Genomic DNA, 17,814 nt, shown 5'->3' on the forward strand with positions numbered 1-17,814 from the left:
CTCATTTGCCATGAGAGCTGTAGCAGGCAAAAAGTTCCAGAACCCACATCTCAGCATGTCTAGGTCAGGGTGGAAAAGACTCCTGTCCAAAACCCTAGAGAACTGCTGCCACCACAGAGAATAGTGAGCTAGGTGGACCAATAGTCTGGCAGTATAAAGGAGCTCCCTATGCTTCATTTCCCTGGCTAGTGCACAGTCTCACCGTAAATCTGGACAGCTGTTGCAATGATTGTAGCATCAAGTAGACACTAGACAGGGGGCAAGTGCAGCTTCTCTCTTGCCTACTTCACCAGGGAAAATTACAATTAACTCCAGGTGATGACACAACAAAAGGCAAAACTAAGTCAGCTTATAGACTGCAAAGTATGGCAAGCAGGGCAATGAGGTGGTGGAACCAGCTGCTTTTCCAAAAGAAAGGGAAGACGCTCACAGCCTTAAATACAAACCATGTTTTAAGCCATTTCATTAGAACATCTTATTAGAGTGCCCAATTCCATCACATTGATCTATATGTGAGCATGAGAATTGTGCAAATAAAAATGCACATGTAAGAAAATGAATGCTCGTTTGAGTAAAGGCCATAAACATATTGGAGAAATAGGAGAATAAAATAAGCACACTGGTGAACAAAGTTGATGTCATTGTGACTATCAAATTGTTTTAACTATGCACAATAATTTAAACCATTTCACTTTACCCATGAAATGTATTTATTATAATCGTGATGAAAGGGAATGTGCCAGGTAAGGTTTACATTCCAAATAAGTCGACCATCGCAAACTTGCCTCACTTAATATAGTGCAATAGTGCCATCTAAAGGTGAACAGCAGCATGCTTACAAGCATTTTTCAGAACTTACCTTTATTTGAAGCAAGTAAAACATGACAAAGTAGTGTGAAATTGTTCACTTTTCTTCAGGCAGACTGTTAACATAACATCAGAAGAGTTCGCTGGATCAGGCCAGTGGCCCACCTAGTCCAATATCCTGTTCCTACAGTGGCCAACCTGATGCTCATGGGAAGCCAAAGAGCGGGACCTGAGCACAACAGCACTCTCCCCACTTGTGATTCCAAGCAACTGGTGTTCAGAGGCATACTGCTTCTGACAGTGGAGGTATTATTAAGCACAGTGGGTTTTAAGCACAAAAGGATGGCAATGGTGGGAGAGATTGCTTGGCCTCATAAAAAAGCCCATTTGCAGTTTTGGAGTGAAGGTGTTATGCAGACCTAATTAGTTAAGACTGTACTAAGTGCAAAGACTGTTTCAGGCTGCCAGCAAAGCTAGTGGGGGAAAGGAACAATTGCTACACTCCTGTTGAAAATATAACAGCATGGATTATTGGGATATTTCTCTAACAGTTATCAGGACGCATTGGTCACTTGTAAAGCAGATAAAGGAAAGAAAAAGGGGGTGATTATAACATTTTCAAAGTTGAAGATTATTTTTAGGTAGCATACCAGGCAGAGGGAATAGAAGCCCAACTGGGCATGACCGACTGATTGGATGTGTCTTCCACAGGCAAAGACCGTTATTAGATTGTAGGCTCTCTTTCTCCAGTTCTTTCTCCCACCTTTGACAAAAGCCCCCCATGTCTGCTATTATACCATTATCAATTACAATGGGACTTTGTTACCACACCCAGTAAAATCTTCTCTCCCTGACCACACACCCCTTTCATATTTCTTAACATGTAGCCTCAAGGAAATTCTGCTGAACTCAAAAAGCATCCTCACTACTTTTGATGTTTGAGGTAATGCTAATAATGGTGTTATACTATTGTTGCTTTTGGATTTCTTCTGATGGACTAACCTACAATTGTTGTGTTTTTGAAAAATGTTAATGTTTTGCCAGATTAAAGTAACAGAGATTTTGAAATCACTATATAGGCATGCTAAACACCCCCTAAACATACTCCCCACCATCACAATTCCTGTTGATGTCACTATGCCTCTTTAAGTGATCCAGATCTGTCATTGAATTAACATGGCTAAAACATTTATGCTGAGTTGCAAGAAAACAACAGTCCCAAGCAATCGCAGCTCAATTCCCAATATCTTCAGGCAGGAGTAGGAAGTACTGCTATCTGAAATCATCGAGAAATACTGCCAGTCAATGTAGTTAGGCCCTACCCAGTGTCCTCCAGACAATTCTCGCCATCTCTGACCATTGGGAATGATGGTTGGAGGGCAGCCAAGAATCTGAAGGGCACCAGGTGGAGACGGCTGATATACTGATCTAGACGGACCATTGGGCTGACTTGGTATAAGGGAGCCTCCTATGTTCCAATGACAGTATTTTGGGCACTTCACTTCAAATCAGGCATCTTCCTTTTGCAAGTGATGAAGGGACGGCACTATGGACATACAAAAATGTAATATAAAACCAATATAAAAGTGTATTGTGGTCTGGCATTTAGGGATAATTCAAACATTACCTGCCTAATGAGGGAAGATTTTATTTCTTTTCTGCTTATTTTTAAATTCTGCAAAATGAAAACTTCCTTCCACCAGTAGCCAGTAGGGTGAGGGGCTTTAATATACGCTCTCTACATTCAGAGGCTAAGAGATACTTGTATTCTGCTGAAAATAACCTAACATAAATGGCAGCCCAGTACACAGAAATTCTAACTTTAGGGTGGCCTGGATCCTTTTCTTAAGTCCTTTCATTGTATATGACAAGATACTATTTGTGTAATGGTGAAGCAACCAAGTTCCATTTGAGGTTTATAGTTTGTCAGATATTTGTTCCCCCCCACACACACAAATTATTAGAGAATTAGAAAAGGACTCTCAGTACAAATGACCTTAAGGCCTGTAGAACCTTCCTCCTGATAATCCATCACTCTCCACTTTTTCCACCTTACCACACTCTTGTGCCATTACTGATCTGCTCCAGTATCATAGTGGGTCAGTAATGGGCAGGGCTAGTTACAAAAGCTGGGTACTCTTGGTTTAATCAGACAGGTCTATATGAATAACAACTACTTTTGGGGGGGAAATTCTGCCAGGGTTCAAAATTTCTCCAAACGCTTAACTGAACTCAGGTTACTGCGGAAAGACACTGTGGGCTGCCAAGGAGAAATATGTCACTCTTGCCAGAAGTTTTAACTAATTGTTTGCACTTTTTCTTCCTTCTTCTATTGCTCAATCTGTTTCATCTCCTCCCATCTTCCTTTTCTCCTCCAAAGCTCCTCCATATTCCTTTTCTCCCCCAAAGCTCCCGCCACAGGACGCCTACCCCTTTTGGAGAGACAGATGTCTCTCCAAAATATACAGAGGTAGCAAGGCTGATTCTCTCAACTATTTAAGAAGCCATTATGTGAAGACATGCTACCCACAAACTACAGTGCTAGTGCCTAGTCAGAAAGATGAGAGCCAGAGCTATATTTCCAAAGGAGCCTACAATACTTCGATTTGGATTCAGACTTCTTTGGACTTTTGTAAATAAGTCTATTGTGACCAAATTGCTGGTGTAAGTGGTGGAATGACAGTTCTGTTCTGATGGAAAGAGCACATTATTTGGGCAAGAGCAGTGGAAAGTTAATATAATTTTAAACACTACAGGTGAACTCCCAAGATCCATATGATCAGGATTCTTAAGGTCCATATGCCTAATCCTTATCAGTCAAAAACTGCCAAAAAACACTAGCATGGTATTAACAAGCAATAAAAAGATGCACTTGGGGTGTCCCTGTATGTAGATATTACTGTAAATATGGTAAGTGCAGGTTTTGTAGGGTAAATGTGGTAAGTAGTGAGAGGGGGGAGTACATGGGCTAGAATGCTGGAGAATGCTGTATTGTGACTGGCTGAGAGTTTGAGTGGCTGAAGGTATAAATGAGAGGATGACAGTTGAGAAAGTTCTGTTGGTTGAGTCGGTTGGTCGGTTGTTGTGGGTTGGAGTTGGTTGTGGGTTGGATTATATTTGGCTGGTATTAAGGCAGATTATATATGACTGGAAACATAGAGTGACACTATATGAAATGATACGCTTGTTAAATATACCGTAAGTAATCTTATTTCCTGGTGTTTATAAATAAATATTTTCTTGGTTTACCAAAGGCCTGATCCTTGGCTGGGGCTTTCACAGACCAGAGCGGTAGGCAGGGTATTTACCAAGGTGGAGAAACGGTATTATACGGTGGCAGCAGTGAAGAGATAGTGTATCATCAAGTATCCAGGGCAACCCAGGGCTGTATGCTTTATTTGCACAAAGATACAGGGGCCTGCAAGTGCACCCAGACACAAAGTAACAAAAAGCCAGAAGGAGACTAAGGCAAAGTCCCCAGGCAATATTGTGAAATAGGGAGTGGCTGGTGGTGCTGCCTAGCAGTGGCATCTTGTGAGAGAATAAAAACCAGGATCTTGACTGGTGGGATCCTGACAGCACTCAACATAACCAAGCAGATTTACATGTAAGCCACTACACCACTATTTAATATTGATAAAAGGGTTTCTTTTCATGATCTAAAGGAAGAAACTAGAAGGTGAAAAAGAAAATGGAGAGGAACAAAGTAGAATAATCTTTTTACACTTTACAGAACTTTTTTTGTCTTCTACCTAAATCAATATGAGAAAGACTTCTGCCCATTATTGATTCTGGCAGTTCTGTTCAGCCATTTGGGTGTCTGTGTGTAGGTGTGTGTTTAGGCTAGTAACTCTGCTTATCAGGATTAAAAATGAAGGCCAGAGATAAAACAATTAATGGTAAAACCATGAGCCTAAAAGTTTCAGCACCATTCCATCCAAGCTCACATACTGCAGGTGTAATGGTCCAACTGATGAGGAAATCACTACATGGAACCAGACAGTTATAACAGTGATGTTATTGTTATTACATGTCCAGGTAAATTAGCTTGTTATGACATGCACAGCAATAGATGATCCAGCTTAATTTGGCAGTTAATCCTTTAAAATTCTAATATGCGGTTTTAATCAGTAAGGATGGTAAAAGCACTAACAGTTTGTTTACTTCCATGAGAAGATTGCACAGGAAAAGGAATAGTCTGCTCATTTGAAACCCGTAAGTTACATTTGCTTTGATTCTGGCCAAACCAACAAAATATGCAGTCTTTTATTTACATTAGACACCTGGAAATGGTTACTGAAATGTCACATGAAATTTCTGTCAACAAGACAATATAAACAGCTGGTAACATCAGGTTTTTTTCTTATCTTTGCTCATTTCCTTTTGGGTTCTCATAATCATCTTTATTTAAAGACTAGTCAGTTTGTGTAAGCTGTACATTTTGTAACTTCTGTCGCAAGAAACTATTGTATCAATGCATTAATCTTGTGGTATTGTTAGAATACTGAAAGATCAGTGAAATTAATTGTATTAGACATTAATCCTACTGGTTCAATTTTGACTAAAAGCACACTGGGCGGTATTCCACAATACATTACCCTTGGCCAATTTCATTCAGTTTTCTTAGGACACCTGCTCATCTGAACTGAAATCATTCAATGAAAAGTCGTTTGAAGTTACTTATGCAAGGGCATACTAGTGGCTCCAGAAAAAAAAAGCAGTTACCCCAAGGTTGTCTCTCAATAGGGCTCCTAGCACTCTCACAACCAGGTTTCTAATTTACTCACCTGCTTAGTTTTAATTATTATAATTATTTTAATGTATTGCCTGCACGTCACCCTGAGGTCCCAGGGCAGGTTACAATAATTTCAAATACATGCTTAAAAACAATTTAAGACAGGTTACAATCACAGAACTTGCATGGCACGGAAGCCTCAGCAACCAGCCTTACTGTAAGGCAAGAACAGTGTGAGGACATATCGATACATGGGAGAGGTTTTCTTAATTTAACACTAATTTAAGTGAAATTGCTGACAGATTCTGGATCAAGAAGCATCATTTTCTCAAGAGCAGAAATCTGGGACTAGAAGAGAAATTTGAAAATGAAATGGACTGCCTTCAAGTCGATCCCGACTCATGGCGACCCTATGAATAGGGTTTTCATGGTAATTGGTATTCAGAGGTGGTTTTACCATTGCCTTCCTCTGAGGCTGAGAGGCAGTGACCAGCCCAAGGTCACCCAGTGAGCTTCATGGCTGTGTGGGGATTCAAACCCTGGTCTCCCAGGTCATGGTCCAACACACTACCAAGCCCTATATGACCAAAGTATCTGAAAGACCACCTACCTTTTTACCAGCCATCCGGTGATTTAAGATCTACAGCAGGGGTCTCTCATATAATTCATAATATTCATAGTTCACAGTATAGCAATGTGGAACAGGGCCTTTTCTGTTACACAGTCCCAAATATGGAATACTCAGATTGGTTAACATTCTTTACTTCATATGTCACCTCAAGATGTACCTGTAATTGCAGGCCTCCAATACTTGTTGAGAGGTACTAGCTACTTGACAATATGTTTCATTTGTTTATTTTAATGCTTCTGTTATGGTATCTGGTTTTTATTATTGTTTCACGGTCTTCATATTATATGTTTATATTTTGTCATCTACCATTCTGAATAGAGCCATCTATAAATTTATAGAGCCACCTATAAATATAATGTAAGTCTAAAACACAGGCAATGGAAAAGTTTTCCTATTGCATGATTGCAGTTTCTTCCTCTTTTTTTGGTAGAAAAAGATAAGCTACTAGTGTGAAGCCTTCAAAGAAATGAACAACTAGTTAAGGTAACAGCCCTTTTCAGGATTCGCATGTGCTCCTTCTCTTTCCCCATTTAAGGATTCAGATACTGTTCCAAAGTTCAACTGCAAATTGATATCCTGGTAAGCAATAAATAATCATCAGTCAGAAGTTGCCGCCCTGGGCTCCTGCAGGGAGGAAGGGCAGGATATAAATTAAATAATAAACAAATAATAAATATGTTATGAATATTCTGGCATACATTCCTGTCAGAATCCAAAGACAACTCTGCTAATAAAGGGGGGGGGGTTCTACAGCCTTCCTCTTACTAGACTTTTTCTTCTTCTTTCTGCATAATTTAGGGGCTAATAAGATTTGGGGAGTAGAATTAAGGTCAGGAAATTTCTAGTGGAGAGGACTGAGAAACAAAAATAATGGAAAACCGACATGGTGTTTTTTGTTGTTGTTTTACACAGACTAGACCAGTGGTTCCCAAACCTTTTTCCCTATAGCCCACTTAAAAATTGCTGAGGGTCCTGGCGGACCACTGAATAATTATTTTTCTACCTGTTGTAGCAATTGTAATGCATTATGCTAGATACTGTATGATTTAATTTTATTGTAGTATTACAATTTGAATTCCATAGACTTCAAATTGTAATACAGTCAGATACAATGTAAGGAATAAAAAGATCAATAAAATACAATTAAAAATCAATATGAATATTGAGTGTGGACATGCTGTGGACCACCTGAATGAAGCTCATGGACCACTGGTGGTCCAAGGACCACAGTATGGTAATCCCTGGATTAGACTCCAAAAAAAATAAGGTATATTTAAGTGAATAAAATACTCTGTGGCTTGGATCCTAATATGTTAATTAACATTAATGGAAAGAAAGCTTCCTGTCTCCATCTCCGCCGTAGTCCCCAATGCCCTCCATACCACATTGTTCAGAAGCATGCAGAAGGTCCCAGGTTCAATCCCCAGTATCTCCAGGTCCGGCTGAGAGAGACTCCCACCTGAAACCCTGGAGAGTCACTACCCATCAGCGTATGGCGTGTAGACAATACTCAGCTAGAGGGTCTGACTCAGTCCAAGGCAGCTTCCTAACTTCCTTAACTTGTCCAAACTCTTGTATTTATGCTTGCTGATTTTATGCTTTTATTTAACCCTGCCTATGTATTCTTTTATTTATATTTTTAAAACATTTTAAAAAGAAACTCTATAAAAATACTGAATTATTTTTTAAAAAACAAAATAAAGGACACAGCACAGCTTTAATAAGCTCTCGATCATACCGTATAGTCTTTTAAAAATATTTTCATAGGATCTCAGTTGCATTAAATGCATATAGGAAGTTATTTAAATCCTTCCCAATTCTCCATCCCTTACAAATATCTTTTATTTTGAATCTGAAAATCTGTATTTGGGTGTGGGTCTAAAATCTTAATAGGTATTTCCTACCTGTATGGAAAGGTGGGAGATGGGTGCGGGATATGAACTCTCAATACACTCAAACCAAATGAACTGTTTTCTGGTTTCAAAATGTTTATTTATTAGAAAGGTATTTCCTGTCCTGATAACCAGTACAACTTTTTGCCCAAAATTTAAACATTTAATCACCTTTCCTTGAGATTTCAAGATCATTGTTTTAATTTAAAAATTGAAAACAAACCAGACAAATTATTTTTCTTCCATCTCAACTAAACCTAAATAAACTAGTACAGTACCTTTGAATTGTAGTGGGGGGGAGACGAAAAAGTGATAAAATTTATAATGTACAAGTATAAAAATATGTTACTCAAGGTTCAGCATAATAATTTAATAGCTTTTTGCCGTTTTATAAGTATCTGGAAATGGAACAGATATGTGTCCTGCTCCTGTCACCAGAGGTAAGATGCCTGCGTTTGGTACGACATTCCACGAAAGAGTCAAAGTGACGTTTCTGTTGCCCCTGCAATTTGAACACAGTATTAGCATAAACACTTAGATATTCTAAGCAATACAACTTGCAATGAATGTTTTAGTATGTGAGTTACAAAGATTGTGTATATCAACATTAAGAATTCATTAAACTGGTTTACAATCCAATACAATCCAATCCATCAGGCACATGCAAGGGACCCATTTTTCTTGTCAAGAAACTATTCCAATGAAGTTGATGATACTTTGCATCTTAAAAACGTATTAAATACTAAATGTGCAAATCTGTAGGTCGTGAGCAATCTCCTCAAGTCAAAGAGACTAACGTTAAGCTCTAGAGTGCTGCAGATATCAATGGGACTTCCACACCCTTAACATTATCTGGACTGAATCCAAAATTTAGAAGGAGAAACAACATAAAAGATGAAAACTGCAGCCCCCTGGGAACAGTCTTTCCAGTCCTCTGCTTTCCCTGCATTCTTAACTACCTCTCCCACTATAACTGATCCCCCATGCATCCTGCTCACTAGCCCCCCTCCACTGCCTCAAGCTAATCTATTTCATCTGCTCAGTGACTGTAGGTTAGCTTGTGACTGCAAGTAGAGAAGAGGCAATTACTCCATACTTCCCAGAGGTTTCCAGCTGGCACTGCCACAACATCCATAAGTGTGGCTGCAGAAGACACAAGAAGGACTGCATAAAGCATGTTAAAGCTAACTATGACTATGTTACAGATGGCTATGTTATATTGAAAGTCAGTAATATTCAAGATTATGTAAGTGTGTCTGTAGAATTCCAATGGAAGGACACAAAACACCAACAGGATATATTCTTGAAAGTAAACTTTCTCCATGCTTAAGAGTTCTCTCTTTATTTGTGATATTCAAATTAATACAGGAAGGAGATTTACTCACTTGAGACCATTTCCATCATCAAAGAAGAAGTATTTTGATTTCATATCTCTCAACAGCAGCTTTGGGTTATCTCCTCTCAAAATGATTTTGTCCCAGAGGACAACCTGGTTCAAAGCCTACAATTAAAGTTGCAATTAATCATTAAATCCAACAGAAAACTGCAAAAAAAAAAATCCTGATCAACGACAGTGAGCATGTAAAAAGCCATTAATGAAGAGGTGTACCATTATCTTTCAGTGATACATTAATTACAAAAAATCAAGAATTATGGGCTCAGTAGTAAAGAACTCCCGCTGGAAGGACGACATATAGATCCAATAAATAAATAATAGTAAAGAATACAGCAACTGAAGAAAAAAACCTTCCTGAAAAAATTGAAGATGGGAAAGTATAGCAACATTACAATTAAAAACAAGTCAATAGTTCTATTACAGGTTCATGCATTGTTTATTGCTTTTGAAAAAATTAACAGGTGATAAAAACAGATTTTGTTTTAAGATTTGTATAGTATGCTTAGCAGATCAGTATTACAAAACTATGACTGCACTGGACACAAATTCAGAATGCATTTACTACAATTATTTACACCCCACCTTTAATGATAGCAATCCTACTTACAAGTAATATTCAATTACATACCTTAAAAATACAATAATTTTTTTTTTGTATTGGTTCCCTAAAATACTGATCTGATGTAAGACATCACCAAAATAAATTGAAAATAGAGTAAGCTAGCATTTAAAGCCTGCGTACACCTTTTTAGAGGAACTTGTCGTGAGGATCTTCTTGAAAATATACCATCATAGCATAAACATGTTTTAACAGATCACTGTTCACAAGCAACACATGAAATAAAAGAATTGGGGTCTCACTAGATCTAACTAGCAAGAATAACAAAATAAGGGGGCAATATTTTACTGGACAGACTTTTCATTGCTTGAAGAAAGAAGGGTGTGAACCAGGCCAGAGACTGATGAAAATGGAAGCAATACAGCAAGCAGCAGACAATTCCAGATTGCTGCAATGATCCAGAAAGCTGTATCATTTGTAACTAGCATGATTATGAATTCATAAGTATGTCAAGTTACTGTACAAGTTTTCTTTTAAGCAAAGGCTGAGGAGTTGAATTGAGTGCTAACATACCAATTTCTATATAATATCCACTTAATTCTTCTACAAGCTATCAGTGGCACAACTGTTATCAAGGTAAGGAGACCATGAGTTCAATATTACAAGCAGAAACTAGAAGGTAATGTGAACAGTGACCTTTTAAAACATTTTTATGCTATGTTGGTATATTTTCAAGAAAATCTTCACAATACTAAACATTTGAAAACCAAAAGTACTTCCTTTTCTACAAAGACAGCAATATGAAACAGATTTCAGATCCACATCTAAGCTGGAGTTGTCCATTATCTGCAAGACTTATGGACAGCCTTTCTATATAAAAGTTAGTGGGAAGTGCAGTTCTGGACACTACACTTTAAGAAGGATAGACAAACTGGAACAGGTTCAGAGGAGGGCAACAAGGATGATCAGGGGACTGGAAACAAAGCCCTACAAGGAAAGACTGAAAGAACTGGCCATGTTTAGCCTTGAGAAGGGGAGATATGATAGCATTCTTCAATTACTGGAAAGGTTGTCACACAGAGGAGGGCCAGGATCTCTTCCTGATCATCCCAGAGTGCAGGCACGGAATAACAGGCTCAAGTTACAGGAAGCCAGATTTCGACTGAACATCAGGAAAAACTTCCTAGCTTTTAGAGCAGTGTGACAATGAAACCAATTACCCAGGGAAGTGATGGGCTCTTCAACACTGGAGGCATTCAAGAGGCAGCTGGACAGGCATCTGTTGCGTATGCTTTAAGTTGGATTCCTGCACTGAGCAGGGGGTTGGACTCAATGGCCTTATAGACCACTTTCATCTCTACTATTCTATGAGTCTATGATTATTCCAATGAGCAAGATAATAATGGTACCGTTTCCCACCATTTAGCAGTCTGTATGTTTTTCTGATGATGGGGGGTAGTGATGGGAGAACACAGGAAGAAAAAAAGATATTAAACTACTTGCTTGTTTCTGACTTTATGAAATAGCAAAAAATTAGTATGCTTTCCCATGTAAATTCATACTTACATTGTTCTTTGTTGAATATTCTGCTGATAAATACAGAAATAGCTGTTTCACATTCCAGTCAAATATACTATGCAGATGTGAAAAAGTTAAGGAACATATATTGTATCGATTTTTGAATATTTTCAAAACACTCATATTCAGTGCAGATCAACTATCCAAATTATTATAAAAAGGGGGGAAATGCATTTCTCAATTTATTTTTTTTCTCTGTGATACAGAATTTATGAACTGTCTCAGGTCCATAGGACTCATGGTGTTTTGATATTCTATAGGTCAAGACCAGAACCTTCAATTTTTTAAAGAAGAAAACTCTTACATCAGAGGTTTTTGGGGAGGGGAGGGAACAAGAGGCATAAACTGTGGGTGCTTCCCTTTCCAAATCTATTTAGCTCCTCTTCATTCATCCATGAGTTCAATTTCTTTTTTAAAAAGCCTTCAAAAGGAAATGAACAATTATGCATATTGTTTCAAATAAACAAATGTTGCTCATTTTAAAACATTTTATTTATTTATTTTAAAAATGTATATACCATTTGATTATAAAAAACCTCTAAGCAGTTTACAATTTTTATCCCATGTTACCTCAAAAGAAGAGTCCAAAGCTGCTTACAATCAATAAAAACAACACTATCAAAACAGATATTGGATAACAGTTAATAGATTCTACACAAGTTAGTTCTGCTTATTCCATATGTAGGATTGAGGAACTAGGGATATTTTAGAACAGAATTTCAAGTTTATATATGGAAGTTCTAAGCCAATATCCAATAAGTACAACTAGTTCACAGGCATTAGACTCCCAAACAGCAGCTCCTTATGTCACATAGCAAGCTAATGTTGAGGCTGAAGGGAGTTTCTGACGTGGCATGTAAGTTTGCAGTTTCAACATAAAATTTTTACTGGGCTAATGAAAGCATTTGGGACAGCCCTGCATAATATAAGGTCCGTGGGCTTTCTAACTAAAATACCTGCTGCACCCATTCTCACTCTTTATGGCTGCAGATGCCTGAACATAGTGAGGGTAGAAATGGGTGCTCATTTGCTTTCTGGATTCAGAGGTGGATGACTGCAGCCAGCCAGCCATAGTAAGCAATGAGGGAGGGGACAGGACCAGGCAGCAGAGCAAAAAGCAAAAGGGAAAAGACGGGGGTGCCAAGACAAAAAGAGAAGTACACACTATTTGGTGTGGAGAGAGAACAGGGAGAGTTTTAAGTGACAGAAAGAAAGGGAGGCAATGGTAAAGAGGTGCAGAGAGAAATGAGGATTAACATGTTAAATGTGACATTGTTTTCCATGAACTAATTAGTGGTACAGTTCTCTTCTGTTAAATAAAATATAAAATTGGTCTTCATGGTTGGCTTTAACCAGAATTTCAAACCAGTTTTTAAAATTAGTTTGCGAACACTTGCTAAAAGTAACCATGCGTAGCAACCCTCTGTAATGCAACATCAGTATGCTAAAAAGGAAAGGAATTAACTGAGATACGTGCAAGCTTGTAGGCTACTCAGCCATGGTTAAGAGGTCAGAAATGCTACATCTACACCAAGCTAAAGAGTCTGGTGTCATGTTTACATTAACAGTAAATAATCTATTGTTGAGAAAACATTCAAATACAAAGCAAACACTTTAACCATTAATATCCATATTATATATTCTCCGTTCCTAACTTTTGTTAGAAGTAGCTTTGAAGAGAAGCATAGATTTTTCATCTTCTTACCCTCTACTAATCAGTACTGTAAAATAAGATTTTTAAGCTCTGTTATAAAGGATATCTGCACTAATGTCAAAAGTAATGATTCCAAGGTCACTTCTTTCTCCAGGTCCAGTGAAATCTTCTACATTTTTTCTAAAAACAAAACACCTTATTCAAAATTATTTGCAGTTGGCACAAGACAACATAGAATATTCTTATTCAGTATTTCCCATAAAAAGGGAAACACAGGCAATAATGCTGTTGGTTCATTTTAACAGAATGCATATGAAGCAATAATAATTACAGTTTAATGGCGGCTTCAGAAAGAAACTTGGCAGAGGTGACATGAGGAACTTGGCTATTTTGAATTTTTTATTATAATTGTGTCAGGCACACACAACCTCCCAGAAGTACTATTTCAGTTCAAACTGGAAATACAGCCTTATATTTAATAATTCACCTGGTAGCCAAAGACATTGAAGAATTCCAGGCAGGTGGGCGAGTGAGCAGGTTGGTTGAAGAGGAATGGATTGCTCCATCCCTTCTCCTGTAGCCTGTGTGTTTCTGCACTAAAGAAACTAACTTAAACTAACTTTCCCAAGACACATTTTCACAAAAAAGCAGAACATAAGAGTTAACATTCCAACAATTTAGTAGAAATGTTAGCATAGTAAAAATGTCACCCCCATTATGAATTCTTCAAAATGAACTTTGAATCGGGCATTTACCTCTAGATTTATGCAAGTTAAGGTGGCCAGCCTGTAGCAAGTGTCAGAATTGCCCTATGGGACCTTTAATTCCATATGGTTTTTATATCCTAGGTTAACTTAAGGGAATTCACAAAAGGAAAACATGTCTCATCCCCTCCTTCTCTGCACAGACACCTGTACCCCTCAAAATGCCTCTCTGAAGGGTTGGAGGACCTTCCTGAACAACATGGGATGAGGGCTGCTGAGAGAAGGGGGAAATGTTGAAACACAGGCAGAGCACAGATCCATCCAATTTTGGGCGATTTCCCCACCCTGAAAAAGGAGTTTTCCATCCTTACTCAAACCTTTGTCTCATTGCTTTATCTTAGGATCCAAGTATTTGGAGAAAATAATTAAAAGTTTTTAACAAACTTAGAGAACACCAACATTCTATAAGCCATAATTAAACCACCATGGCTACTCAAAGACCCAAAACTTTTAGAGGGGAACAGAGGGAAATTAAGGAGCTGGGAAAAACAGTTTGACAAAAGTGAGCCAAGGCAATGTCACTTGTGATATGTGTAATGTTTGGGCTACATAATTTAATTTAATTTCCTTTACCTTATAGTCATAACCATTGTGCAATGACATTTGGCAACCAATCTTGTTGCCAAATGACACAATATGATATGCCTTACATCTCCATGCATTGCCATGCTTTTATTCATGAAGAGCAGTTGATTCAGCACATTTTAATAACATAAGGTACATGATATCCGAAGTCCATAATGTAACACGTTCTATTGAGCTGTTCCTTAACTCCCAGTGCACCAAGAAACATAAAATCAACATGCAAGAACATTTGACTAGAGATGTGGAGACCTAAAAAATTCCTGAAATGATTTGGAAACCCCAATTTTCCCCAAAGCCTTTTGTTTGTTTGCAAAAAATTGGAAAAAGTTTGGTCTATGACATCTAAAATGATATAGACGTTTTTTCAACCTGGGCAAGCCTTCAATTTTTCGAAGTCCATGTGAAATATGATGACATATATGAAGAAGTAGAAACTGATAGTGATAGCTCAGAAAGTGGCACTAATGAAATTTCATATAGTATTCATTGAGTCTTGCCCCCCACCATCAGCTCTTTCTATGGGAATGTGTGCTTTATGTCTGCGTGACACTGTGGAGGACTGAAGGAGATACAATAACTTTTTTATTATAATTTGGCCTGATCATAAAAAGGCAAAATGAAAGGGATGCTAGGTTACTACAGTTCAGCAGCTTGTAGCTTCATTTGTGACAAAAATTTAAATTTGTTTAAAAGTCATTATCTGAATTAACTGTACTTTTAATTTACCAAACATAATATACGATACATAATGCATTTTATGTTCCTAAAGTAAACATGAAGACTTTTCATCTGTAAAGGGAGCTAAACAACTGCATATTATTCTGTTTTTCCCAAAAATTCTGTTTCCCCTCCCTCAAAATAGTCCCCCCCCATGGCTTCAAAATTTCTAGGAATTTTACATCCCTACATGTGACCCACTGAAATCTATGAAACCATTCAGAGTAACAAAGTTATTATTGCTAAAACCAGAACTTAACAGTTGTCAAAACTGCAACAGAATGCACCGTAAAACACCACCAAGCCCCCTTTTCTCCCCCTAGCTTCATAAGCTGCCAGGGAAACAGCCACTACCATTTGCTAAGCCCAATAGCTGAGTTGTCTTTCTATGTACAGCCTCATGGGAGACTGCTAGAGAGCAGACACTACAGCACTGGAGAGTTCGTGTTGCTCGCTCATTGGCTCAGGGAAAGGGGAAATGAGAGAACAGGAAGGAAGGTCTACAGATCTGAAAATCATAATCTACAAAAAGAAAAGGAAATTAAAACTTAAGTGATAGCACAAAGAACAGTAAGTTTGCAGGATCAATGCTCAATGCATTTTTTAAATTTAAAAAACCCAACAATCTGATTTAAAAGGAGTGCGCCACTGAGCTACAGCAAAAATGGGATCGATGGGAAAGAATACTTTGAAGGGAGATGGAGTAACTGTACCACACATCAGCCGCTGTCATCATTCTCATTACTTTTCATTATACGGGAGCACACAAGACATGGTGACAGTCATGCCACTCATTACCTCGAGGAGATGATACTACAGGCTTAAACTAATCAAACAAACTAAAAATATGGCTCACTACAAAACTACCGGCTACTGTTTTACACGGGGGGGGGGATGCTCTGCAAAGTGGAGGGGGGAATGCTTCGAAACAAGGGTTCGTTTAAGGCAAAGAGACGTATCGGCAACCCAGTCTCCTCATCCACATTCTTGCTGAGAAAGGAGCGGGAAGAAGTCGAAGCTTTTCCTTCCCCTACTCAAGATTTGAAGAGGAGCGGTCGAAGTACAACATCCACGAGCAGAAGGGACCACTTGGGCTCCGAGGAGACTCCCCTCCCCTTTCCGCAGCTCCCCACCGCCCTCCTCACTCACAGGATGACACGGGAGACGGCGATGCTGACGGGCACCGTGCGCTCTTTGAAGGCAGTGGTGATGAAGCAGCCGAAGGTCAATGCCGCCATCACGCTCAGCGAGAAGGCGAAGAGCGAGTTGGCGCGGGTCAGGACGGTGTTCATTTCCCCCGCCGTCCGCTCCGGCCCTCACTACACACACGCCTGGGCGCGAAAGCCCGCTTTCCTTCCGCCCTCCTTGCCGGCCAAGCCACAGCTTCTCAGGCAGGCAAGCAAGCCCGGAGAACCTAAAACAGCAGCGCTGCTACCGTGGTGCGTGGCTGAAAGAAAAAGGGAGGCCCAAAGCGGCCGCCGTGAAGCGAGCCCGCCCAGTCGCCCGCACAAGGAGGAGTCCAGCGAGCGTTCCTGTGCCTCAGCCCGCCCAGAGGCGGGATATCCCCCCCTTTCCCAGCTCCGCCTGCCCAGAAGTCCCATGAGCCCTAAACACGCACTTCCGGCCTCATCCTTTGCACTTCGCTTCCCCCCCCCGCCATAGAGATAAAAAGTTTAGGGGGGAAGGCCTTTTCTGACATTGATTTGGGATCTCCTTAGAACTGCGAGAGCGCAGCCTGTCTGTATGCAAGTTAATAGAGCATAGCAGCAACAGCGGCTGCGTTCGGGGTGGAGGGGTAGCCTAAGGGCGGCAAGTCGAATAGGCCTGCTTTTACTGCAAGCTGGGGAGGGTATTTTGGGACATCTTTTGTTGTGCCACTTTCTGTGATGGATGAGTTACAGTGCAATCCTGTGAAGGTCTACTCAGAAATAAGTCCCATTCAGTTGAACAGAGCTGAATGTGTATAGGTTTGCAGCAGTCCTAGTTATATGGACACAGTGGGTGTATTAACGAAAATTAGTTCCCCTGAAATGGCTGCGTATCCTAGTATGTAATTGTTCTACGTCTTGATAATATTATATCTCCTCTGTGTGGTACCGCAGCGCAAACCTCTCTTGCTAATGTTTAATTGAAGAGGCCTTTGTTAGAGCTATTATAAGTCATTATTAGCTTCAGCCCCCGTCTGAACTGTGGAGATCCTAATAACGCAAGGTCGCTGTGACTTGCAGCCCCGTGTCGTAAGCATAGACCGAATTAATATAGGACTCTCATATATCATTTCCGTCACGTTCCACATATCCTCCCTCGCTCCTGCAATCTGGGACTAACAACACTGAACTCCATTGCAAGGTGATAAAAAGCCACTCTCTCGCTCACCCCCCGCTGGCTGAATCTGCAACATGGGAACGGACTATATAGTGAAACTCTCGCTATAATTTCTCCGAACATCCCACATCTTCAACGGGATTAACAATGGACAGTTCATTTCCCTCTTAA

At 39.4% G+C, this 17,814-nt stretch overlaps 1 protein-coding gene across 1 annotated transcript; it reads right to left on the minus strand.

Annotated features, from left to right (window-relative positions):
• Positions 1–8,143: 8,143 nt before the first annotated feature.
• On the minus strand, positions 8,144–16,889 carry SPCS3 (signal peptidase complex subunit 3). The gene is made up of 5 exons (XM_061583540.1): positions 16,468–16,889; positions 13,357–13,432; positions 11,587–11,661; positions 9,451–9,566; positions 8,144–8,567 (listed from the first exon to the last, which is right to left on the minus strand). Exons 1-5 carry the CDS (start codon positions 16,608–16,610, stop codon positions 8,435–8,437), a joined length of 543 nt encoding a protein of 180 aa, XP_061439524.1. The 5' UTR covers positions 16,611–16,889; the 3' UTR covers positions 8,144–8,434.
• Positions 16,890–17,814: the final 925 nt, after the last annotated feature.

This window comes from Rhineura floridana, chromosome 9 (genome assembly GCF_030035675.1).
Source record: "Rhineura floridana isolate rRhiFlo1 chromosome 9, rRhiFlo1.hap2, whole genome shotgun sequence".
NCBI classification, from domain to species: Eukaryota; Metazoa; Chordata; class Lepidosauria; order Squamata; family Rhineuridae; genus Rhineura; species Rhineura floridana.